General features: G+C 46.5%; 1 protein-coding gene across 1 annotated transcript in view; it reads right to left on the minus strand.

Annotated features, from left to right (window-relative positions):
* Nucleotides 1-27749, minus strand: part of DIAPH1 (diaphanous related formin 1) — a 533606-nt gene that overhangs the window by 250059 nt on the left and 255798 nt on the right. Inside the window, exons 14-15 of the mRNA XM_082252909.1 lie at nt 25410-25474; nt 16323-16502 (exon numbers count right to left, since the gene is read on the minus strand). Coding sequence (XP_082109035.1) covers nt 16323-16502; nt 25410-25474 — 245 coding nt within the window. The remainder of the gene's footprint in view (nt 1-16322; nt 16503-25409; nt 25475-27749) is intronic.

Consider the following 27749-nt stretch of genomic DNA (forward strand, 5'->3'; position numbering starts at 1 on the left):
CAGGACCACCTTATCCTAGTGGATCACCAGGTAGGGAGAGTTGCAGGACAAAGCCGCCAGCTCCGACACCCTGCGAGCCGAAGTGATCACCACCAAAAAGGCAACCTTCTTGGACAACAGAGACAACGAGATCTCCCTGATCTTTTCAAAGGGAGCCTGTTGTAACACGGACAGAACTAAAGTTCAAGTCCCATGGAGGCAAAGGTTCCCTCCTAGGAGGGGCCAAATGTCGCACCCCCTGAACAAAGGTGCTAACCAATGAATTAGACGCCACAGGGCGTTGAAAAAGAACGGCCAGCGCAGAAATCTGACCCTTAATCGTGGCCAACGCCAAACGCTGGTCCACACCCGTTTGAAGGAAAGCCAACACTCTCAACACCGAGTATGAGCGAGGGGAATACCCCCTGGACTCACACCAAGCAAAATATGCTTTCCAAGTACGGTAGTAAATTTTCCCCGAAGAGGCTTTTCTAGCCTTGATCAAAGTGGGAATGACCTCAGGGGAGAGACCCCTATCCTTCAGGACCTGGCTTTCAACAGCCAGGCCGTTAAAGCCAGCGACTGTAAAGCAGGATGGAATATCGGCCCTTGAGACAGGAGGTCTTCTCGAAGCGGTAGATGCCACGGAGGGTCGACCGCCAGATTTACGAGGTCTGCGTACCAAGACCGGCGAGGCCAGTCTGGTGCCACCAGAATCACTGTGTGCGGTTCCGAGGCTAACCTGCGAAGAAGCCTGGACAGCAGTTGAATCGGTGGAAAGGCATACATCAGACGATACTGATGCCAGGGCGCCACTAACGCGTCCGAGGCGTCTGCCCGAGGGTCGCGCGTCCTTGCCACGAACCTTTCCACCTTGTTGTTCAGACGAGACGCGAACAGGTCCACATCTGGGGAACCCCACTTCGCGCACAACATCTGGAAGACATCCGGATGAAGGGACCATTCTCCCTGGTCCAGGGTCTGGCGACTCAGATAATCCGCCTGCCAGTTCTCCACCCCCGGAATGTGAACTGCCGTTACCGCCGGGACGTGCGTCTCAGCCCAAGACAGAATGTCGGCTACTTCCCGAGCCGCTCGGGCACTCCTGGTGCCCCCTTGGTGGTTGATGTAGGCCACCGCGGTGGCATTGTCCGTCTGAACCCGAACTGGACGGCCCCGAAGCCGGCCCGTCCATCTCAAAGGCAAAGCTTTATCGCCCTCAATTCCAGAATGTTGATCGGGAGGACTCCTCCCCCGACCAAGTTCCCTGGGCGGACAGAACGCCCAGAACACCACCCCAGCCTGACAGACTGGCAGCCGTGGTGAGCACCGTCCACGACAATGGACGAAAAGACTTGCCCCCCGACACCGCCGGGGACTGGAGCCTCCACAGAAGATCCCTTCTGGTGCTGTGGCTCAACGAGATCCGCAGATCCAGGGATTGCGGCCGCCCGTCCCACTCGGCAAGAATCTCCGCTTGGAGACTCCGCGTGTGAAACTGGGCAAAGGGGATCGCCTCGAAGGCCGAGACCATCAAACCTAGACCATCTCATGCATGTCCGGAGAGACGATTGTCGGTTGTCCCTGAGGGACCTGACCTAGTCCTGAAGAGTCCGAAGCTTGTCTTCCGGTAGGAAAACCTTCGCTTGGACAGAGTCCAGAATCATTCCCAGGTAGGGAAGACGAACCGAAGGACACAGAGTCGACTTCGGAATGTTTATGGTCCAACCGAACTCCTGCAGAGTCCACATTGTGGTGGACAGGTCGGTCACCAGGCTCTGACTGGCGTTTGACCGTATCAGGATATCGTCCAGATACCCCAAGACAGCAATGCCCCGTGCTCTCAACAGGGCCAGAACTGGCGCCAGCACATTGGTAAAAACCCGCGGAGCCGAAGCGAGACCGAAAGGTAACGCCACAAATTGGTAGTGATCCTCCGCGAAGGCGAATCGAAGGTACCTCTGGCGACCCTCGAAAATGGGGATGTGAAGGTACGCATCCTTCAGATCGATGGAGGCCATGAATTCCCCCGGACTCAGGGCAGCCACCACTGATCGCAGAGATTCCATGCGGAACTTGCGCACCCGCACAAAGCGGTTCAGAGCTTTCAGGTCCAGAATCGGACGCACTTTGCCCTCCTTTCTGGGCACAGTGAACAGATTGGAGTAAAACCCCCGAAATCTGTCCCGATGAGGCACCGAACCACCACCCCCTGGGCCCGCAGGTCCAGCACCGCCAGGTGCAGATCCTGCAAGAGCTCCGGAGACAGCTGAAGATTTGAGGGAAAAAATCTGCCCGCCGGCCGAGAGAGAAATTCGATCTTGTAACCAGATCGAACGATTTCCTGAACCCATCTGTCCCGAATGCGGGTCAGCCAAGGATGTAGGAAACCGCGCAGACGTCCCCCCACCCCAGAAATGGGTGAGGGCGCCCCTTCAGGCGGAAGTGGTATTGGAAGTTGAACCGGACTGGCCGGACTTCTGCTTCCCCGCCCACGGCTTCTTCTGAGAGCCCTGGCCTTTGAAGGGCTTGCCCTTGGACTGTGACCGAAAGGCACGAAAGGACCCCTGAGAGGGCCTAGACGAGGAATTCCGTTTACCATGGAAGGGACTGGGGCAGGAGAGTACTCTTGCCCCCCGTAACCCCTTTTATCAGAGTATCCAAAGCCTCGCCAAAAAGGCGAGATCCCGCGTAGGGAAAATCCGCCAGTGTCTTGCGAGAAGATTGGTCGACCGACCAATTCTTCAGCCAAATCAGACGACGGTTCAGTATCGCCACGCTGGACAGGCGCGCAGCCAAGGGAGCTAAATTCAAGTCCGCATCACACAAGTACATGACACCCTGATGGATCTGGTCCACCATAGCCAACGTGGTAGGTGAAGCTGAATCAGCCACCAAGGTGCGCCTAAGCATCTTCGTCCAATCTGCAACAGCCTGTGCCGCCATAATGGAAGCAAAAATAGGCTTCAGCATAGAACCAGCCACCATATAGGCATGACGGGCAAGAGACTCAATTCTCCTGTCCGTAGGGTCCCGGAAAACCGGGGTATCCTCAGAAGGCACCGCAGTAGCCTTGTTCAAAAATGCCACCGCGTGATCCACCTGAGGCGCCACACACCAACGCTCGTCGGTGGAGGGCGCAAACGGATAAAGCAGTTTAAACTTATTTGGCACAGTAAAGGGCTTCTTCAAATTGCGCCACTGTTCATTAACCGTATGGTGAAATTCAGCAGGACAGGGAAAAACCTGCGCTGATTTGCGAGTCCTCTGCGTTCCAAAAGAGGACACCCTAGCAGGAGGAGTAGGTTCATCCTCCAGGTGCAATGTATCTTTTATGGAAGCAATCAGCTCATTCATGAGTGCAAGCTCTTCAGGCGAGCCAGGGGGAGAAACATCAACCCCCTCCACCTCTACCTCCCCCTCGGACCCCAGAAGGTCCAAAGATGAGCGGGACCCCGAGCAGGGTACGCCAGCCACAGCAGCCACATCGCCCTCTGAATCAGAGGAAACGGACACCCTGGCCCTTTTTGCGGATCGTTCAGCCATCAGCATCTGCACCTGAGACACTAAAGAAGCCACTACAGCGGTCAGATCGGCCCCCTCGGGGGGTGCAGCAGCCCCCTGGTCCCCCACCAGGGCGGGGGGGAAACTTGCTATCCTGAGAATCCATGCCCCAGCACAGAAAAGCTATAAAGGTACTGGCCCTTTAATACCACAGCGAGCGTAGCCCACCGCACACTACTGTATGCACCGACCCCGAAGGTAGATAACATTGAGCAAGGAATGATAGGATAAGAAGGTAAAAACCTGGAGAGAGCACAACAGACTGCTGCCACCGATCGCTGTTCCCAGAGAAAGAGGAAGTGATGCAATGCTGGCTGACTGATATAGCCTATGAAGGCTCCGGCAAAATGGCCGCTCGGCTGGGGGGGAAGGCTACAGTAAAATGGCGCCGACATGTGCTCTGACGAGCACCGCCCGCCAAAATGGCGGTGAATGGCGCCAAAACATGGCGCTGCACAGGGACAGGGCCGGTCACAGCATTCAGGCAAAGCAAAAGATGGCGGATCGCCGCAGCGACCGCCGCACACACACATGTCTGCACACAAAACTGCACCCAGAGCATAACTCACAGCAGAGCAGGATGGCCCCCCCTCGCAGCCCACAGGCAGTGCAGCCACACAGGGATCTGACAGGGAGCCCGCAGTTACACAGACATGGGGGGTACTACACAGCCACAGACTGACACCCACACAGAAGGTCCCCACACAGAAGGTGCTTACCGTACCGGATGGCGTGGGGAGCCGTCTCCAGCGGCAAACCGCTATCAAGTCAGACAGGGAGTGCCGCAGCCAGGACGCTTGTGGACCGCAGCCATAGACCGCAGCATGGCGTCCAGTGAGGTAGCCACCTCACAGGCAGCATCCCTGCAGAGAACAGGGATGGGTCGTTCAATGTGCCAGGGCAAACCTAAGCTGAACGCTCGATGGCAGGCTGGGGATCCATCTGGCTCTCAGCCCTGGGATCCAGATCCAGGGCGGTCAGTCCGAGACCCAGCTCCGCATGACGATTCTTCATTTGAAGATCCCTAAACTAAGGCTGACAAAATAACAGCTAGTAAAGAAAAGAGAAAAATACTTGAAATAAAATCAAAGGGTAGAAGGCTGAGACTGAGCCCCAGCACAGAAAAGCCAGCTACTCCTAAGCTAGGCAAGATCAAACTGAGTTGGGAATGCTGGTGCAGGGAGGTATTGACTGAGGGGACAGCCCCTAGGGGTGTGTCTATGCTAAAAGCTTTTGTATTAACAATTCTTGTTGCCTAGCTACTCCTACGGAGCAAAGGTCAATACCCATTGGTGAGGACTTGGAAGGGGGCGGCGACTGTCGGAGGACGTAAGAGAAATCCTGTTTTTCTTTTTACTGAAAAGGGTAGGATCGGTCATTGGTCAGCAAGAAATTTCTCAACATTCCTTGGGGGGGGGGGGGTTACTTTTTACAACTCCACTATTTGGAGCAACTGTTTTTGAAATGGCCATATTCCTTGCCTTCATGACCACTCATTTACAAAACAGTGGTACATACTGAAGCTTCAAATTTTAAGCTTTCAAGCACATCAGCCAAGGCAAAGCTGAAAACTGCACAGTTTCCAGTCAAGCGCCTCTTTTTTCCCTTTAAAAGCCTCAAAAATGTGTTACATCCTACAAAGCTGGGCCCATTAACGTTTCTTACTTTATAGTCAACTTAAATAATTATTACAACATTTCAATGCAGGCAGTGTAATGGTAAATATATTCTGAAGTGCTCCGATATCTTTTCTTTACAGATGTAAAAATATTTGGGAGTGATTTGTACTTTTGAAAGGTGCTTTCAAAGTCTTCATCCAAAGTCATTTCTTTTTGCAATTATATTTCTTCTAACTATTGTATTATTCATTTTACAGCTTAAGTATCAGACCGAGGTGAAAGCTTTTCAGATTTCCATTTTCACATTCTTTTTTTCCTCAGTCGCTGGCAGAACAAAGAGTAATAAAAGCTTCGTGGATAAAGCAGGAAAATCCACCAGGCCTTTCAAAGCGTGGCTCAGCTGCCGTATGTGCTTTTGTTAAGCCTCAGTTTGCCATCAGAAGATGTAGCAGCAGTCAGCATTGAAAAGGTTAATGTGACATTATACAATATTATGACTTTGTTTGGAAGAACAATGTGTCACACTTGGTTACTTTTATGTCTGATAAGAAACACCTCATTCCATGGCATCACTTCACAATCCATTCATAATGCTGTTCCTTTGAGTTAGGCTGATTTTAACACTGATATTTTGTCTTTTTTTACCGATTACAGTGAGCATCCATGATACTTTTTGGCAAAATGGGATGACCCATTAAAGTATGTGTAAACCTGGCAGCACAGTGGCAAAGTAGTTAGCACTTCCAACTAGCAGCACTAGGGCCGTTGGTTTGAATCCCAACCTGGAGTTTGCATGTTCTCCCTGTGCAGGTTTCCTCCAGGTACTCCGGTTTTCTCCCACACTCCAAAGATATACTGGTAGGTTTATTGGCTCTGGTCTAAATTGGCCCTAGTATGTGAATTTATGAATGTGAGTTAGGGACCTTAGATCGTAAACTCCTTGATAGGGACTGACGTGAATGTACAATATATATGTAAAGCGCTGCATTAATTGACAGTGGTATACAAGTACCTGTAATAAATAAAATAAAAAACAAACCCTACCTCTATTTTTCAGCATGATTAGCATTATTTCACTATATACAATATTTTAGATACATTTTTTTGTGATTCTGTTGTAAAATGTCTTACCTGGAAATCCTACCACTTAAGCCTGGTTCACACTAGTGCGATTTATTCACATTATTTTCAATGGTGTCTGTTCACATCAATGCATTTTGATTTTAGAAAATGTACCAGTGCTATTTGATGCTATTGCAACGTGATTTGGGCCCCAGAGACTTCAATGGAAGCACCAAAACTTATGTACAGGCAACTCTGGTGAGGGTCTGTGAGCGAGGGGCTTATCAGAATCTGAAAACCCCCTTTAACAAAATGGGGGCATCCCTGATACGCCCTCTCCCCTCTCTGTGAATGTTTTTTTTTTTTTTTTTTTTTAACTAGAGGTATTTTCTGGAGAACCCCTTTTTGGAAAAGGATGCCCTGACAAAGTACCCCCTCCCCCAAATGTTAAGGGGAAGGGCCTTGTATGGTTCAAGAGAGGGGAGGGACTGGGAAACAAAGGCTGACAGCTGAATAAGAAGGGCAGGGATAAGTCATTAGTTGTTAGGTTGCCGGCTCCTTAACAACCAGCACCTCTGTTGAAACGGTCACATTAGCAGGGCTAGGAATACCACTACTAAGTGAACTGAGTGAAAATAAGTGAAGCAGTATAAATAACATGTCAAAAAGCACCACGGTAGTGCGCATGCGCGCGGGCACGAGCACGGACATGTTCTAGCCGCGCTCCGCACATCACCGGAGACAATCTAGCTAACTACAGCGGCGGGAGACTAGGTGGCGGCTCGGCTCTCTCCCAGGAGGTTCGGGAAGTGGTCATGCAGCGGGGATCGGTCGGATTGCCCAGAAAAAGGCCCTACAAGCGCGGCAATCAGAGGGACGGACTGCGGCCTATCTCCTCTGGGAAAACGCCCTCCCCTAAGATGGCGCCGGGCAAGCAGAACGCTCCGTGCAGTCGGGACGCGGCCCTGGAACAGCCTCAGCCTCCCACTCCAGAATCTCCCAACCTGGCAGCAGATTCCCCTTCGGGGAAGGACATGGGCGACCCCTTCTCCTCACAAGCCTCGGGGGCATCCGGGAGATCTCCGGGCACCGGGGTGAGTTACCAGCTACCCTCCCCCGCCCCCTCTTACAGCAGGCCCGACAGGTCCGGCTCCCCGGGCTCCTCGATGGACCGGAAAATGGCTGAAACGGCGGACTCACTGTTCAGCCAGCCTAGCCCCACGGGTGATAATGTGGCGCCCCCCCAGGCCCCCTATTCGGGTGATGCAGTGTTATTAGCCAGATTTTCCACAATGCTCCAGCAGGAACTGTCCAAAGCATGTTCCATCATCACAACTGATATTAAACAGGATCTCCAGAGCTTTGAGGCAAGACTTGACACTATTGAAAACAAGGTGGATGGATCTCTGCTCAAAGTCAATCAAAATACTAAATTGGTGACTGAACAATTAGAGGAGGCTTATTCCAAAATTGAGGATCTGGAAAACCGATCGCGCCGTTATAATGTGCGCATAAGGGGTCTTCCTGAGACGCATCAAGACCTGGAAACGGCAGTTCAGGACCTTATGAGAGACTTGATTCCGGACATTTCTCCACATCAAATGGAAGTGGACAGGGTGCATAGGGCGCTGACTGCGCCGCTGCCAGATGGTCTTCCCCAGGACATCATTTTAAAGCCGCACTACTATAGAATTAAGGAGAAGATGATGTCAGCGGCCAGGAATCGCCGGGACCTCACTCTGCTTGGTTCCCCAATACAGCTGTTCACGGACCTGGCCCCTTCCACGGTGCAGAAGCGCCGCACTCTTTAGCCTCTGCTTCAATGTTTGTTGAACAATCATATCAAATATCGATGGTCCTTTCCATTTCGGCTGTCATTTACCTTCAACGGCAAGAACCACTCTTTCACCAATTTCCATGCCGGAGAGGATCTACTTCTGAAACTAGGCATCTTGTCCAGAGAACCGCGTTCTCCGCAGCCACCACCAACCGCCCGCTTTCCCCGGTGTGGTCACATCGAGGCACCCCCTCCGCTAGGCAGCAAGGGGGCAGGAAGGGGCGCAAGACCTGAACTGCAGCCAGGATTACTTTTGCTTGCACAAGCTTTTCTATTTTGCCTGACTTATGTTCGTTTTACTGTTGATTCCCTTCCCTGTCAATCCTGGCCGGCACCGCCTTTGCGGCGACGGTTGGGTAAGGGTAGGGAACGGTTCAAATGCTGATGGTTCCCCTATTGCTTGTTTTATTGGTTTCACTCCATTTTGTTTTTCCTTCTCAATTGCCTATTGCAGTTGGGGGACCGGTCGCAGGCCCTGCTTACCAGGGTCTTGATTGCGGAGGCGACCGGGCCTCCTGGTTGGGTCACATGCATTGGGGACTCGGGTGGTCTGGGGGGATGAGCCCCTCCTGACTCCCTGCCTTAATATGTTTCTCGGATTGTTGACCGGGATGTTACCGTGTGCCACTCCTGTGAACTTGCCCCCCTCTCGTGATGGGGGCAACCTCACGACACATGCCCCAGGTTTGGGAACTGGGGGAACACAATTCCCAAGCACTTTCTATTGTGTATCGCATTAGTGCCTTATCGGCAAGGGGGGAAAATCCTCCTGCCCTTTTCTGCTCTCTCAAACTTTCTTTTTCCTTTTTCCTCCTCTTGGACCCAGGCTTTGCGTGCTAACCCCGTGCTGCTGCTCCCAGACTCCCCGGACGGAGGGATGTTGAATTTTGCCAGGCTGGGACGTCATACGCTGCGACCAGGTAAGAGTGCACTGCCAAACCACCATGTCACCCTCGGGTTCCTCTAGATTCACACTGATATCACATAATGTGCAAGGCTTTAATTCTCCACTGAAGAGCACCAAGGCCTTCCTCCAATACAAACGTCAGAAAGCGGACATTTTGCTGTTCCAGGAAACGCATTTTTCCAAAACTTCTGCGCCTATATATCTCTCGGCTCATTATCCCCAATTTTATCTATCCTCGGGTCAGGACAAGAAGCGGGGAGTAGCTATCTGTTTTTCTCGTAGGGTCCAATTTACTCCGGTCACGGTGGTTCGGGATAGAGAGGGTCGGTACCTCATGGTGGTGGGCCTTGTTCATGATCAGCTGGTCTCTTATCTCTTATTATACCCCTAACACAGGTCAGATAGTATTTTTTCAGGATATGCCGAGAACGTTGCTTCCCAAAGCACAGGGCAGGGTGGTCCTAGGGGGGGATAGCAACCTCCCTTTAGAGAACACACTGGACAAGTCCATCCAGGGCGTGCCCAGGTATAGGCACGTACCGAAGAGCGGTTCCAAATTGGCCCGACTTCTTCACGACTGGGATTTGCTGGACCTGTGGCGGGAATATAATCCGACTCAGAGACTACACGCATTTTTCTCATGTCCATGGTACCTACTCTAGCATAGATCACGTGTTTGCCAGCTCCGCCCTTGCCCCGTGTGTGTGCTCAGCGCGGATTCTGGCGACTTACTGGTCCGATCATTCACCGGTATTAGTGCAGTTTTCAGCTTTGTGGTCCTCTCCAGGTCCTTCTCCGTGGCGGCTTAATGCGGCCTTACTGAATGACCCTGGGGTCCTGGGGGAAATTGAACGCGATATTAAACAGTTTTTCCAGGAAAATAGGCCGGGTTATACGTCCTCAACCGTAACATGGGCGGCCCATTAAGCTACTATTCGCAGTAAATTGATTCAGATAGCGGCTAGATTGAAACGTAACCGGGAAAGCAACAATAAAAGAGCAGGAACAAACACTGAGTGCATTGCTCCTTGAGCAGCGGACATGCCCCCACGTAGATATTCAACACAAAATTGATGCGGCTAGGCTGGCGCTGAATTTGACTCTCATGACCCAGGCGGAGAAATACCTTCGATGGTCCCGTCATAGATATTATACTATGGGAGATAGGCCTACCACTCTATTAGCACGGAAGCTGGTCCCTCGCCCCTTCACGGCTGCCCTACCCAGGTTACGATTGCGGACAGGGGTCCTCTCTCGCAATCCTACCCTGCTTACATCTGAATTCACGAGGTTCTATACCAAACTTTACCGGGCTCCAACGACCTACAATCGGGGACTGGCCGACTCCTTTTTTGCCGACCTGAACCTACCCTCGCTGTTACAGTCCCACGTCGACCTCATGAACGAGCGGATCACGGAATCGGAGGTACTACAGGCGATTAAGGGATTACATCCCACCAAGGCCCCTGGGCCTGACGGGTTTTCCGGGGTATATTATCGCAAGTTTCAGGAAGTCCTATCTCCACATCTAAGCGTTTTTTTTAATGCCCTACGCGACAGGGAATCCCTTCCGCCTCAGGAGAACAAGGCATATATATTCACGTCCTGCCCAAGCCGGGCAAGGATCATAGTATATGTGACAACTACCGCCCGATCTCATTGATTAACTCGGATCTGAAAATATTAGCGAAAATTATGGCCACTAGGCTTAGCTCCTTTCTGGCTCGCTATATACATCCCGACCAGGCTGGGTTTGTCCCTGGACATCAGACCTCGGACCAGACCAGACGGGTCGTGGACATAATCACGGCTATTCAATCAGATTGGGACAGGGGGAGCCATCGCAGGGGTATGCTCCTTTCCTTAGATATCCATAAGGCTTTTGACTCCCTGTCGTGGGATTACCTCTTCGACGTGTTGATCCGTTTTGGCTTCGGCACTCCCTTTCTTACTCTGTTACGGGCCCTATATAGTACACCCAGGGCTTTACTTAGGCTGAAGGGTTATTTATCGGACTCTATCCCTATCTGTAGAGGCACTCGCCAGGGCTGCCCCTTGTCCCCTCTCCTTTTTGTTTTAGCGCTAGAACCGTTGGCCATCAAAATTCGCGCTTCACCGGACGTTCCGGGGGTCGTATGCGGGGGCGTCGAGCACAAGTGCGTCCTTTTTGTGGACGATATTTTAGCTGTTGTCTCTTCCCCTATCACGACCTTACCCAACTTATTTGCGTTGCTGGATACATTTGCACATATCTCAGGGTTGCACACTAATCAAACGAAATCCCAGGCATTAAACATTTCCCTAGATGGTCGCACAGTGGAGATGCTGAGGCAATCCTTCAAATTCGAATGGCGTACGGACGCACTACCCTACTTAGGCATTAATTTAACACCTTCCTTGTCTACACTGTACACGAAGAACTTCCCTCCTCTATTTACACGTCTGAAGGGTGACATGGACAGGTGGTCGATTCATCCCCCCTCATGGTTTGGCAGATTGTACTGTCAAGATGAACATCCTTCCGAGGGTGTTATATCTATTCCGCACTCTGCCAGTCGCGCTGAAACGGTCTGACTTGCTCAAATTTCAGGGTCACATCCTCTCATTTATCTGGGGGAACAAGAGACCTAGGGTGAACAAACGAACGCTGTATACCCCTAAAGCCAGGGGTGGTCTAGGGGTGACGGACCTGCTGAACTATTATTATGCGGCACAACTGTCCCAGTTGGTGCGATTTCACTCTGAAGGGTCCCCGACGGCCTGGATGGAGTTGGAAGCTAGCTCTGTCCCTGGCCTGACGGTCTCACATATTATGTGGTTGTCGCCTAGGGATCGCCCTCCCATTCTGTGCCCGGCCTTGTCTCATTCCTTGGCCATTTGGGATCGCTTGTCCAGGTCACGTGGCTTTAGGTCCCTGCACGCCCCCTTGGCCCCCATTCTTACCAACAGTGGGTTCACCCCGGGTCTCTCCCCCAGATTCTTTCAGTGGTGGACAAATAAGGGGCTGCTCCGCATAGCGGACTTTTGTGACCATAGGGGTATCCTCAAACGTCAGCAGTTGATTGATAAATATGCCCTGCCTGTATCTGAATATTATCGGTTTGCACAAATTGATTACCTGCGGTCCCTGTCTCGGCTGTCCGACTTGACCACCATGACTTCCATGGAATATTTGTGCCGTAAATATGACAAACTACAGGGGTATATACAGTGGGTACGGAAAGTATTCAGACCCCCTTACATTTTTCACTCTTTGTTATATTGCAGCCATTTGCTAAAATCATTTAAGTTCATTCTTCTTCCTCATGAATGTACACATTGCACCCCATACTGACAGAAAAACACAGAATTGTTGACATTGTTGCAGATTTATTAAAAAAGAAAAACTGAAATATCACATGGTCCTAAGTATTCAGACCCTTTGCTCAGTATTTAGTAGAAGCCCCCTTTTGATCTAATACAGCCAGGAGTCTTTTGGGGAAAGATGCAACAAGTCTTTCACACCTGGATTTTGGGATCCTCTGCCATTCCTCCTTGCAGATCCTCTCCAGTTCTGTCAGGTTGGATGGTAAACGTTGGTGGACAGCCATTTTTAGGTCTCTCCAGAGATGCTCAATTGGGTTTAAGTCAGGGCTCTGGCTGGGCCATTTAAGAACAGTCACTGAGTTGTTGTGAAGCCACTCCTTCGTTATTTTAGCTGTGTGCTTAGGGTCATTGTCTTGTTGGAAGGTAAACCTTCAGCCCAGTCTGAGGTCCAGAGCACTCTGGAGAAGGTTTTTGTCCAGGATATCCCTGTACTTGGCCGCATTCATCTTTCCCTCGATTGCAACCAGTCGTCCTGTCCCTGCAGCTGAAAAACACCCCCACAGCATGATGCTGCCACCACCATGCTTCACTGTTGGGACTGTATTGGACAGGTGATGAGCAGTGCCTGGTTTTCTCCACACATACCGCTTAGAATTAAGGCCAAAAAGTTCTATTTTGGTCTCATCAGACCAGAGAATCTTATTTCTCACCATCTTGGAGTCCTTCAGGTGTTTTTTAGCAAACTCCATGCGGGCTTTCATGTGTCTTACATTGAGGAAAGGCTTCCGTCGGGTCACTCTGCCATAAAGCCCCGACTGGTGGAGGGCTGCAGTGATGGTTGACTTTCTACAACTTTCTCCCATCTCCTGACTGCATCTCTGGAGCTCAGCCACAGTGATCTTTGGGTTCTTCTTTACCTCTCTCACCAAGGCTCTTCTCCCCCGATAGCTCAGTTTGGCTGGACGGCCAGCTCTAGGAAGGGTTCTGGTTGTCCCAAACGTCTTCCATTTGAGGATTATGGAGGCCACTGTGCTCTTAGGAACCTTAAGTGCAGCAGAAATCTTTTTGTAACCTTGGCCAGATCTGTGCCTTGCCACAATTCTGTCTCTGAGCTCTTCAGGCAGTTCCTTTGACCTCATGATTCTCATTTGCTCTGACATGCATTGTGATCTGGAAGGTCTTATATAGACAGGTGTGTGGCTTTCCTAATCAAGTCCAATCAGTATAATCAAACACAGCTGGACTCCAATGAAGGTGTAGAACCATCTCAAGGATGATCAGAAGAAATGGAAAGCACCTGAGTTAAATATATGAGTGCCACAGCAAAGGGTCTGAATACATAGGAACATGTGATATTTCAGTTTTTCTTTTTTAATAAATCTGCAACAATGTCAACAATTCTGTGTTTTTCTGTCAGTATCGGGTGCTATGTGTACATTCATGAGGAAGAAGAATGAACTTAAATGATTTTAGCAAATGGCTGCAATATAACAAAGAGTGAAAAATTTAAGGGGGTCTGAATACTTTCCATACCCACTGTATCTATGATTTATAATATACTCGCGGACTCGCCTCTGAAGCTTCCTTATATGGAACGGTGGGAGACGGATGTCCAGGAGGTCGTGGAGTTGGCGGACTGGCATGCCATGGAGGCTTCCAGGTCTCTAGTTAATACTTCCATCATAGAGGCGAATTATAAAGTACTCCTGCGTTGGTACATGGTACCAGCCAGGATTGCATCCTTTGTGCCAGGAACATCCCCTCTGTGTTTTCGGGGTTGTGGCCAAGAAGGCACGATGTTTCATGTTTGGTGGCAATGCCCTAAGGTCAGACGCTTTTGGATTAGAGTGTATAATTTCACCTACACTCTTACACAAGTGAATTTGATCAAGTCCCCTCAGCAGGCCATATTGGGCAGGAAGGTGGACGCAGCCACTAGAGTGCAGAGGCGGCTCATTACGTTCATATTTACTGCAGCAAAAATAATGATAGCGAGATCCTGGAAGTCTCCTACTATACCATTTGAGCAGCTTAGGCACAAACTGAACTGGATCATGGTTAACGAGCGCTTAACAGCTCAATTGGAAGACAAAATGCGCGGGTTTGACAAGGTATGGGAATCGTGGATTAACTATCTCACGGGGGGTGCCTGAGAGATTCGGGTGGGTCTGGGGGGGGGGGGGGGCGCGGGGTCGGGTCCGATTCTACTACTTCTTTTCTCTTTTCCTCCTTACTTCTCTAGGCTCTCTTTCCACTTATCTCTCTGTACAGCTTCACACCACTGTTTATATGAGGTTTTCAGTGGTAACGACACACAACAGCTTTGTTACTTCTGTTCCCGGCTTCAGGCTAGGGCAGGAGTCTGCAGGGTCAATAACTTGCCACTAGCCCTAAGATTTGAATCGAGAGGGGCCAAATATTTGGGTTAGCAGGACCTATCTATCCATAGTAATGGTCTCTCATGGTACCTTATGGTTCCCGTTTTCTGTTACTTAGGTTATAGGCCTTTACCATGTTACTGTGTTGACCTCCTAGGGCCGTGTTGGCTGATGTTTGATACTGATGTACCACTGCTCACAGTTATTTTGCACTGATTTTTATGTGTATTTTGCACTGATTTTAGGTGTATTTTGTAAAATTTTCAATAAAAATCATTGAAAACAAAAAGCACCAAGGTCGCTCTTACAAAATTGCACAGAAAGTTGTATCAAGTCACAGCTGCACTAGTGTGAACCAGGCTTTACTGCTGGGTAGGCTGACAACACCAAGGCAGTCCAATGGCAAACTGGTAGAGTACATAGAAGGCTAACATTGTCTGCACAAGGCAAAAAAGCTAAAAAATATTTGCTTAGCCCTTTCACTGCCAGAACAGTTTTTGCGATTTTTGCACATGTGTAAAATAAAATAATTGAAAGCCTGAAGATTACTGAAAATTCCCAAAACTTTACGTTTATTCTGAAAGCAGAAAGCCTGGAGAATCAAAAACGGCGGTATTTCCAATTTTTTTATGTCGCACAATCTTCGTGCATGGTTTTACCAAGCACATAATTTCAGTAAAAAAAAAAAAAAAAAATACACTTAAGCTAATTGAAGCGCACACAAATGCAATAAATTATATAATTTTTGGCAAAATATGAAAGATGACGTTACCCCAAGTAAATTGATACCAAACATGTCAAGCCGCAAAATTGTGTGTGCCTGTAAAATGGATGCCACACTTTAGTACCCCAAATTTTTCATAGGCAATGCTTTAAAAAGCCCCTACATGTCATACGTTTAGAGTTCAAGTAGCTCTAAACTCAAAATAATTTTTTACCCTAATGTATTTTCTTCATTAAAGTGGTTGTAAATCCTTACATATACCTACTGAAGTGGCTAGCCTCAGATGATACACAGAGGTGAAACAAATTCTTCTATTTAAGTTGTACCTGTTTCTCTGCATTTTATCAGCAGCAGAAACAAGGAGCCAAGGATATGACGTCACACACCCTACAAAGCTAGCACACACAGCTGAGTGTAATCTGTATCAATGGACACACAGAATGCTGTTTGCTATGGGGTACACTCGACAGAGGGGAGGAGCCAGGAGCAACAGCAGGGGATCCGAAAAAAGGTGGATCAGGGCTACTCTGTGCACAGAGAAAGTAAGTATAACATTGTTAAAAAGAAAAAAAAAATAGCTTTACAATAGCTTCAGTTTCTTAGGAGTGAGCAATGCAGATAGAACTTCAACATTTGTTTGACCTAAGCTGAATCCTTTGAAGTGTACAACATCCTAATGTCATTTTAGGGAGTTTTTGGATAAGGCTTCAGGTATGTACATGGCCTACACCTGAATCAAGAGTATTATCCAACTTTAGTCCAATCTGCACAATGTTTTTTTATATACAGGTGCCCCTTTTTTATTTTTTTACTAGGTCTCAGCAGAACTGACACTACTACCAGAGCTTGGCTTTAAAAGTGCTGTTTTCATTCCCGGTTTCCTAGGTGTCCATGATGTCACTGGTTTGGACAAAATAAAAATTTTTATTTTTTTATAGCAACTTACCTTTTCAGAAAGTTGTGCAAGTTCAGATTCAAGCTTTTGTTTTTCAGTGAGGACTTCTTGTTTTTCGGAATCTAGGGTTTGCTTCTCTCCATGAAGTTCTGTTAATTTTTGTTCATATTCACTTTCCTTTGCTTTCATTTCCACTTGGAGCTCATGTCTTGTAGTAAGTTCTAAATCCAGCTATAGAAAAACAAAAAAGTCAACCATAGATAATAAGGGACAAAAAATAAACTTTAGGAATTCTAAAATGCCAGAATCTCACTGGAAGTGTTGGGGGGCCTGACTCCACACAACAGAATTAGCAGCTGATGGAAGTGTTTTTTTAATGCAGAGAAAATCTAAATACCTCTAGGTATGGGGATCATGTGACTCACTTGTACCAGCACTGACAATTAGCAATTGGTAGAGCAAAGTCACATTGGAGCAGGAGTTCTCTGCTCAGTTTAAGCTCTAGCAGGGATCAACTCAGAGCTTACACAGAGCGTCTCCTCAATTCCAGACATTAAACAGTGTGGCAGGGGAGTGACGGCAATGTATGTAGCAGGTTTTCCAGGCATTGGGCCTGATGTGGGTCTGCCATGGTCACCGGTAACACCTTCAGCCCATTTAAGCTGAATACCCAAGTGTGAGATTTGAGTCAAAGACCAGTCCGGCATCTTTGGTTTGTTTTGTTCATTTTATATTGGGGATGGGAGAAGGGAATGAGTGGGGTACACCTCTGGCTCAACTAGGTACAAATTGGGACACTTGAAGAAAAATGCCTTTCAGCGCTGTCTTGACGCCGGCTGGGGGCCGACCAACTCTTGCTGGCGCTTCAAAAACACTGACTTGCTGCACTGTACTTGAAACTTGACTTCTGACCCTCTGGTTAGCTCAAAAGTCCTGGACTGTGCTGACAACTGACTTCTGACACTCTGGGTAACTCAAAAGTCCTGAACACTGCTCCCTCCAGTCCTTCCTGACTTAGGTAGCTTCTGTAAACTGCTTCTGCAACTCTCAACACTGTACACACTGCACACTTAACTCTTCAGGGCCCACACACTGGCGCCACCTCTATACTTCAGGGCCCAACCACTGGCATCCCCTTTACTCTTCAGGGTCAACACTGGCACCCCCTTTACTCTTCAGGGTCAACACTGGCACCCCCTTTACTCTTGCTCCTGCACCAGCTAGCTAGCTCCCGGATCCCTCTGACCTTCTCCGGAGTGGTCCCCTCTCAGTAGGCAGACCCCCAGGGGCAGTTTGCAGTACTCACGAACTAGGAATGCTTTCCTGAAACTGGACCTCTCTCAGCTCCGCTGGTCCTATGCAATGGATCCTCTCTGCAGCTCAGCTCAGCCTTCTGTCCCCTCTCACTAGGCAAGCCGCCTGGGACACCCAATTCCTCCGACAGGAGGAGAGACAGCCACACTCTCCCTCCTGGGACTCTGCTTCCCGCCAAAGACGCTGCGTCATGTGCTTCCCTCAAACTTATACCCACTCCCAGAATGCTGTGCGGTAGAATCTGCCTTGCTGGGGTAGATAGAGGCCAGAGTGCACCATTGGCTGGGTTTCCTCCACTGCCCAATGAGAACTCTCTCATTTAGTACAGTGGGGAGACTCCCCAGTCCCAACAGCCACACCTGGGAGACATGACAGCCCAGCTGAAAATCTAGGCCCTGCTGTTAAGCAGACAAGGCCCACTATACTTTACCTAGCACCTACCTGTACATACAATAAGGAGCAGAACTTGAGTTCTGCTCTAAAGTCCCCACATAAGCCTCTACTTACTATATTTTAAGTTTTAGATAGAGAAATGAAAGGTTAGAAGCTCTGCCAGGTTTTACAGCATTTTATGTCCTTACTGGGGAGATTTCACCTTTTCTGCCAAGAAATAATGGAACATCTCTTCCCAATATGCGTGCAACAAACCCAGGTTAAATATAAAATGCAGTATGAACCTGAAATACATATAGTCACATGTATAGTTCCTTTCCGGAGAGATAGAAGCTACAAGAGAAATCACTCTAAACCCTACATCACCATTCAGAGCCTGGAGGTGAGGAATGCTGGCAATTTATTGCTACAACTGTAAATGCTCAGCAAGAAAGCTCTAAGTTTCTAAAGGATATCAAACTCCAAGTACAAAAATGTATTATATTGAGGAAGTCACGAGGTTGTGACGTAACACGTGGGAGGAGCATTGTGACGCTAATACTGAGGAGGAGTTTATGCACGGATGTTTTTATAACTTAAAGGCGATTTTACCTCTTTTTAACTGTAAGTGCAATACTTTAATAAAATGGTGTTACTGATCTTACTACACAATAAGAGTCTAATGTCTCCTTGGGCATTTTAGCAGCGGAGAAGGCAGAGATTGGAGGTCCCTTAAAGAGACCCAGACCGGGTAACAAATTTTTAAGAAGATCCGTATGTGAGGAGAAATTGGAGCATATTCACACCCCAAAGGGGACATGCACATATAAACCTAATAATGAGAGTTATTGGTCCGTGATTAGAGGTGAGCACATTTGAAGAAAGTCGTGGGGCCTACTGCATGTTGATGATTGATATGACCACACAGCACAAAGTGGAGGATGTTATTCCTTGCTTTGAAATTTGTGGAATTATTATCGACAAGGCCGCTACATCGAGGGCCGATATTGACTATTGCCGATATATCTGTATCGGCCCCGGAACTGGCCGATATTCCAAATATTGCTCATGTAAGGGAAAAATGATAGGTTAGTGCTGGTACAGCAGCCAGGTGTACAGTGCAGTAAGCCATCACCGTTGATCAGGACAATGATTGTCTACGGTCCATGCTGCACTTTGTTCTGTCTCATTATTAATAATGAATGACAATGTTCTGGAAATGACTGGCTGCCAGCACTTCCTATGGAGGGTACAGAAACACGCTGCCAGCCACTGTCACAAAGCTGCACCCCCATGCCCGTCCCTTCCTATACACTGCATTCATCTGTGTGCTCCGCTCCCCTACACAGCTCTCTGCCTGTCACGCGTGTCTGTCCACACCTTTAGACTGTCAGTAAAGTTCGATTGATCTCCCAGCCATGCCGGGAGATGTAGTCTCGCGAGGGAGCCTGGGAAATGTAGTCTCAGTGTACAGCGGACGTCTACAGACTGGCAGCGTGTTAGTGTCAGAGAGAAGGCACAGAGTGAGTACAGGGGGGACCAGAGTGAGCGGAGCGGCACAGAAGGGTAATGACCATAGGAGGTGCATTATCTATAGGAGGTTCCTGAGGTGGTAATGGGCGTGACCATGCACGTGACCTCCAAGATCGTATGTGGAATTGCTTATATCTTTAATTTGTACATATGTGAGTGGCATAGCATAATTCATTTTACAAATGTTATTGAATATGTGACATCATTTTACCTTTACATGAGCATCACCACCTAATGGTTGGAGGAGAAGACTAGTCTCCACTGTCTAGCTGTTTGTTGTTGTCTAGCTTTTTTCTAGCAGTTTAATTTGCACTGTCTGCAGTGTTAATAAACAACCCTTAACATGCCCAGTAACAGATTTGTTTCGAAAATTGTGTTTATTTTGCAAAATTTTAAAATCTACAAAATATCGTCCGATACCGATAAGCATTGGCCAAAATATCGGTATCGGCAACGAAAAACAGATATCGGTCGATCACACATATATATGTGTGTGTGTGTGTGTATATATATATATATATATATATATATATATATATATATATATATATATATATATATATATATATATATATGGAGTGTGTTTAGGTTTATTGTGGATTTTGATTGAAGGAAGTTTATTTATTAAATATATTGTTCCAGTGTGACTACATTGTAGAGGAGCGCCATATAAACACATACTATTGCTTTCACTAAACTGTGAGGGAATGCAAAGATATGTGATCAGCACCCTTCATATATAATCCACATATTTTATTTAATTAGGAGCACAGTTGACATATCACGTATATTTAGGATTTTAGGTTTACAATAACAGGGGTAGCGCAGAAGTCAAATTTTATTTTTATTATATTACAGCTTACCAGTCTTAAGATATGATGACTGTAATAGTCTCTTTTCTTTTAGGCTAAAGCGGGCCATAGACAATCCAACTCTTGGAACTGGCCAAGATTTTACCCATGTATGGGCAAGGCTGATTGCACCCAAGTTGATCAATCAACTTTGGTACATCCAGCCTGTTGGATTTTTCAAGTGATTATTGCCAGCAGCCAGGACAGCTCTTCCCACCCTCCCTGATGGGAGAACAAAATATCCCCCCCCCCCCCAAATCGACACTGACTGTGTTGATGGGGGGAATCTAGCAATTTTTTTTTCTTGCAACCTGTGGTTGCAGGAAAGAAAATCATTGTCTATGGCTGACTTAAGTACATTTTCTGCATGTACAGAAAATACGTATTGATCTTGCCAGAAACCTTGTGTCTCTGTAGCTTCATGTCACTGAACTGAAATATGAAACAATCTTCTCAGCCTTACCAGCTATTTTTTGTAAAACAATTCTATGTAATGGAGATGAAAAGAAAGGAGGTGTATGTAGTCCAAATTATGTGAGCTGCCTAAGGTGAGAACACTGCTACTACAAAGACACAGACTAAAGCCTGGTACACACTGAGTTTTTTTTTTTCATTCAAATAGCAATCTCCCCTGGTGAGCTGTTGTGTTCTAGCAGGGGGACGCCCAACTGGACTGACATCTGAAGGTCAGCAGAGAGTGGACTTCAGAAAACAGGTCACAGGAGTGGAGAACTAACTGCACTCCTGTGATCCATAGTTTAATAGCAGAATCATCTAATTGGAGTAAAGCGGAAAAAAAGCCTGATAAATAGAAGCAATGCAGCTACCACATCTAAGTACTAGATCGCTGTAACATATTTTTGTTCTTGGGTTTAGATATATTTTAAATTGGCTCTCATATATTCTTTATATTAGCCAACATCAATTCATTGGCATACATTTTACCTATTCTAAGGCCCCAAAGACAGCACAACATATCTAATTTTTGAGGGCTCCAAGGTCTGTAAGTGGGAAACTATTTGAAAAGTTGACCCAGAGGTTGTGCTCTTTGTACAAATCTGATGTGGATACAGTTATACCATATAACTGTAGTGAACAGAAATGCAAAGCCATAGTCCAATTTTTTCAAAAAATTGTAAATGCAGTTTCATTAATCTCATGAATACTGTTAATTTACTACTTTTTTTTTTTTTTTTGCAATGAAGTATGTAGGTCATTGCACCTGTGATCAGCTCACACTGGGTGTAACGTACAGGCCCTTGCTAACTGTCATCCTACCCTCAGATCTGCACAAATCAAAGACCGAAATCCTGTTAAATTTATATGACTGGACCACTACTTGCTTGCTATACAGTTAAGTTAATAACAAAGTTTTAGTTTCTGTCACAATTTCCAGTACTGAAAGTTAGAGATAAGAAATTGGGGGAGGGTTATAAAATTTTCAAACATCAAAATGCTTGTTTTTAAGAAAGCCTTTCTATAAAAAACAGATGTAGCTAATCCTTGTTTATCTTACTCTGGTCACACCATGCATAATGAAGTACACAAAAGTCTATCACGTCAAAATCTGTGCGCTCAAAGTCCCTGTGTCACATGTGACTCACATATTAACTTTACTATGTAGTTTTCCAAACACTTTAATGCAGGGATGCACATTGGTGAAAAAGCAATTTACAGCATACGCTAAGCGGTTTGCAAACAGAAAGGAATAATTTGTCCTGAAGTCGCAGGACACGAGAAACACCAGAGAGCTTTTCTGACATACAGGTGGCTCCTCTAATTACATCCCAGTCACAACTTCAATTATCCCCTATCAGCCCGGGGCCTGGAGGTCATTCTATCAGCCCCATCGTGCCTGGGAATGAAATTTCCAGGGTGAGGCCACCCGACAGCTCGGCCAGAGCACTATCTCTTCTCACGCTGACAGCTAAATTATTTTTTTAAATTGAAAAAGTAAACATGTGGGCTCCGCTCGGCTGATAAGGGTCAAAAATGCTGAGCTGCCAGACTAATAAACACCGGGCGCTTGTGATCCTCGCCAAGTGTACGGAGCAGAAATAAATAAAAAACTGTATTTCTGGAAAAATTAAATAAATAAAACAGAGGTGGCAAGTTGAAGTGTCCTATGAGGAACTAGGCAAGCTCTGCCAAATAGGGGATGCCAAGCAAAATATGCACTGTACAGATTGTTCCCTGTTAACAACATGTATAGCAACTGTACTGTAAAAATGCATGCTTAAATGTGCATTGTCACAAGGTATGGCAATGCACCTGCTCTATGTGTGATGAGATTCAATGCAATTAACCCTGTATTATACAGTAAAGCCCAATGCAAAACACCTCAAGGCCATTGTAAAAAAAAAATCTGTTGTGGTGCATTGGTAGCCCCTTCCTAAGGGATCTGATGTAAGGGGGTTTTGATAGGGACTATAATCTGGAAGGAGGGCTCTGATAAGGCCTTGATGTAAGGAGGACTCTAATGGAGACCCTATTGCAAAGGGGGCTCTGGTGGGGACCCGGATGTAAGCAAGGTGGCTCTAATGTAAGGGGGAACTTTGCTTTGTTTTCCGCATGTTTTCTCTTTTCTTAATCATATGTCGATTACAAAAAAGATTCATGTAAAAAACGTTACTCATGAATTTTTATTTTATAATCTATCAATTCAATATCTATTCAATTCAATGGGCTGTTTTGGCCCATGAACATTTTGAAAATATACACTGTGGTCCTAGTACTAAAATGTTTTTCCTTAGAGGGTAACTTGTACCAAAGGTTCAGTTGCTGTTAAAACTGGATCTCTTGACAAAACATTTGTGCTTTTTTATTTTTTTTGTAATATGTTAGGCCAGGGTTGGAATCTCTAAACTTTTACTGCTGTCTCTATCCCTGCTTGGAAGATTCACTCCATTTGTCCTGGTAACAAATGAAAAGAGAAAGTCCTACGTTTGTCACCATAACAGGAGGTAAGCTGGAATCTTGGAATCAATGGCAACAGCTGTTGCAATGAGAATTGTTTAAGAGGTGGTAAAAATCTGAATGAACGAAAGCATCTAAAGCCTAGTAAACATGGACCTAATGTCGAGCAACATCCGCTGGTTCAATAAAAGCCACCAACATTTGGCTGGTATGTATGGCAGCAGGTATGACAGAACCATTGGCCAGCTTCTGTCGGACAAGCAGCCTGGAAAACCAGCAGCTGACTGGCTCCCAAACAGTGCTCTCAGCCAATGGCTGAGCGCGCTGACTGGAGTGTTCTGGCCATCCTCCTGTGAGAACACAAAAGAACAGCAGGGGAGATTGCTGTACTAATATCAGAGCTGTCAGATTGTTTTACGTTCAACCCAGGGAATTGAATGAAAAACAACTAATGGTGTGTACTAGGCTTTAGTCAGCCACTAGGTTTAAAAAAATAAAAATAAATAATAAAATAAAAAATAAAATAAAAAATGAATTGCAGCATTGTGCAAAAATATGACTGCTTTTTTCCCTGCGATTTGCGGGTGCCCCATAGACTTAAGGTCATATAGTCGTGTGGTCAATTAAGATCTAGGCGCTACTCCTTATAGTTGGCAGATACAAAGCAGATTTCTGATTACTATGGATTGTGGAGCATAGCTGGCAAAAACAGAATCTAAAATTACCTTTCATAATACCATAAAACCTTCACAATTAGGAACCAGCTGCTTTATTAATAGCTGATGCAGTATTACTGTAAGCTTTTTACTGCAAGTCCACTCTAAACAGTGTAGAAGCAAAGAGGCAAAGAGAGGAACTCCCCCATGGGACTTTGAAAGCAGCAACCAGAGTATAAAAGTCAAAAAAGTTTATTGGGTACAAAACCATAAAGTGGTGAAAACAATCACAATATAGTTAAGAACGATGAGTAGATCATACAGTATATAGTGCTGAATGACATCCATTAAAGTCGGAACCCAACTGGATCTCAAAAAGGGAAACCTACAGGGTAATAGGGTTCATAACAATCCCAACATGTTTCGGAATAAAACATTCCTTCTTCATTGGGAAGTAGGATGAAGACACCATATTAATCTATAAACAATAATAAATGTGTTATTGTACATAATATTAAGGTAACAGATTAGAATCCATAGGTATATTCCTAGGATCTTGAAAAACAATGTACAATAACACATTGTTATTTATATATTATAGTGTCTTCATCCTACTCCCCAGTGAAGGAGGAATGTTTTTATTCCAAAACATGTTGGGATTCTTGTGAACCCTACTACCCTGTAGGTCTCCCCTATCTGAGATCCAGTTGGGTTCTGACGTTAATGCACGTCATCCAGCACTATATACTGTATGATCTACTCATTGTTCTTAACTATACTGTGATGTTTATCACTATTTTATGGTTTTGTACTCAAACTTTCACTTTTATACTCTGGTTGCTGGTTTCTAAGTCCCATGGGGGAGTTCCTCTCTTCTGCTTTTACATTTCTAGGGATGTGGCAGTGAGTCTGACTTTTCTCTACACTAAACTTGGAGCTTTTTTCTCATTTCTAACTCTAAACAGCGTGGTAGTCAAAGGTGCAACCTTCTATGACTAAAACTGGAAGAAAATGTATCGAAATACGGCCAGTTCAGCAGGAACTAAATGACTATCAATTTGTGTGTAGCTTTCTTTCAACAGAAGCCAATCATTAGACCAGCTACTGTCAAATGTGGGGGGGGGGGGGGGGAACAGTACATAAAAAAGGGAACAAATGCTCATCTTATTCCTGGCCCCAGTAGAGTTCCTCCCCCACAGCCTGCTCTGTAAGTTGTGGTTGACTCTGGTCACACTCCTGTCTTCCCAACATACAATAAGGGGTTAATGTACATGTACTCTACATGATGATAGAGACACAGTCCACATTCTGAAGTCTCGGGCAGAGCAGGGTATAATGTAAATTATAGAGCCTGCATTGCGCACCCCTAAACCTAGCAAGCAATTTATCCTTGTAGTGCGGGGGGGGGGGGGCGGACTATTGCAAGGGTGTTTTTTTTTTTTTTTTTTTATTTAATTCCTGGAGGTTGGCATTTTAATCAGTCTAGTAGGATTTACCTTTTTAATCAAATCTCTTGCTTTCGACTCGCTTGTTTCAACCTTCTTCTTATCAATCAAATGATCTGAAATAAAACAAAACTGCAATAAAGGGATATGCTGGACAAACATGCGTAAGGTTCAAACTTTAAACTATTAGGAATTCCATCAGGCCAAGCTTCTTTTTTTGCAAATATAAGCTTACTGAAAGATAAAAATAATACAGCTCCTGATATTCATAATTACTGGGTTATACTGCCCCTATACGAGTAGGACACTAGGCACAAAAGAATTCTGGCTACACCCATGGGCAGTCCCGGGGGTATACACCCTCTCTTTGCTATAGCTTATATATATATATATATAGCTTATATATAGTTTTGTTACAAGCAATGCTAGGAGAACTAGAACTCCACAGATGGGTGGGTGCTCTGTCCGTTAATAAACATCAGAGTAAAGGATTTAAGTGCCGGTTCACACATGTGCGGCTGCGGCGATCGCATGTAATATCGGAGCTCACTGCTCCTTCATTACATGCGATCGGCTGTGCGGTGCGAGTTTAGCCATACACTTTGTATGGCTAAATTCGCACCGCACCCGCAGCAAAGATGCACAGGACCCTTTTTTGCAGCCTCATCAGGATCGGATCGCACAGTGGTTCACACTTATGCGATCCGATCCTGTGCGAACTGCAAGATCGCACTGCGATATGCGATCAAACTGGGGGTGTCGTTAAGATTTCATTGACACCCCCAGCGTATCGCATATGGCAGTGTGAACTGCCAGGGGTGCTTTGCGATGCAGGAACAGGCTGCAAATTCGCAGCCTTCCCGCATCGCATAAGTGTGAACCGAGCCTTAGTCAAAAAAAACATTTTCCATTTCGTTCACTGACGGACACAGCTCCTGATATTCATAACCATTGGGACATCCCAAAGCAGTGTTTAACATCAGGGGTGGGAACAGCAAAAAATTCCCAAGGCTAAACATTAGCCAACCAGGAAACAGGAGCTCAACCAAACAACTGGAGCACACCTGAAAAAAAAAAAAAAAAAAATACACCCTCAAAGAGGACCAAGTCCTCTTAACCACTTGCCGACCGCCGCACGACTATCTACGGCGGCGGTCAGCCCCTCACAGGCAAAGTGACGGTCGCTCGCCTGTGAGGGTTTAGGGAGCGAGCGCGCGCCGCCGGAGGCGCGCTCCCGCTCCCGCGTGGTCACGGACCCCCCCGCGCGTGTGACCGGCGGACCCGATCGCCGCCGGCCACTCTGCGATCGGCGGGGGAGAGGGAGAAAGTCAGGCAGCTTGTGTAAACAAGCTGCCTGTCATTCTCCTCTCTGTATGAGAGATGATCACATGGATCTACTATGTAGATCCATTGATCACTCTGCATACAGTTGAAGCCACAGCCAATCACAGTTAGAATCACGCCCCTAGGGACACACACAGCCCCTCCCTCTCAAATAAAGTTAACCCCTTCACTACCAGTGTATTTTTACTGTAACAGTGCATATATATAGCACTGATTACTGTAGAAATGTCACTGGTAACCCCAAAAGTGTCAAAAATGTCAGTCAAGGGTCCGATCTGTCCGCCGCAATGTCGCAGTACCGCAAAAAAAATCGCAGATCGCCGCCATTACGCGTTAAAAAAAAAACAAAAATGACAAAAATCTTTCCCTTTGTTAGTAAACGCAATAACTTTTGCGCAAACCAATCAAAATACGCTTTTTGCGATTTTTTTTACCAAACATAGGTAGCATAAAACAAATTGGCCGAAAATATTAAAAAATTTTGATTTTTACATTTTTTTGGGGGGGGATTTCATATAAAAAAAAGGGAAAAATATTACTATTTTTGCAAAACTGACGCTCTTTTTTTGTTTATAGCGCGTGATCAAAAAATCGCACAGGTGATCAAATACCGCCAAAAGAAAGCTCTGTTTGTGGGAAAAAAAGGACGCCAAATTCGTTTAGGTACAGCGTCGCACGACCGCGCAATTGTCTGTTAAAGTCACGCAGTGCCGAATCGCAAAATACCCTCTGGTCGTTTAGCAGCCAAATCCTCCGGGGCTTAAGTGGTTAAACAGCAGCCTGCAAAACCTTGTGGCCAAAAGAAGCAACCGCAGATGCGAAGACATCCACTTTATAAAACGTTGTAAAAGTGTGCACCGACAACCAGCCTTGCAAACCTGCATCACAGACGCCTGATGACAAAAGGCCCAGGAGTCACTAAGTGCCCTAATAGTGTGCGCCTTGACAGGGAAAAGAGGAACCTGACCCCTGATGGAACAGGCCTGAACCACGGTCTGTCTGATCCATCTGGAAATGGTTGCAGAGGAAGCAGACAACACTTTTTGA

This window comes from Pelophylax lessonae (genome assembly GCF_965119305.1).
Source record: "Pelophylax lessonae genome assembly, chromosome: 4".
NCBI classification, from domain to species: Eukaryota; Metazoa; Chordata; class Amphibia; order Anura; family Ranidae; genus Pelophylax; species Pelophylax lessonae.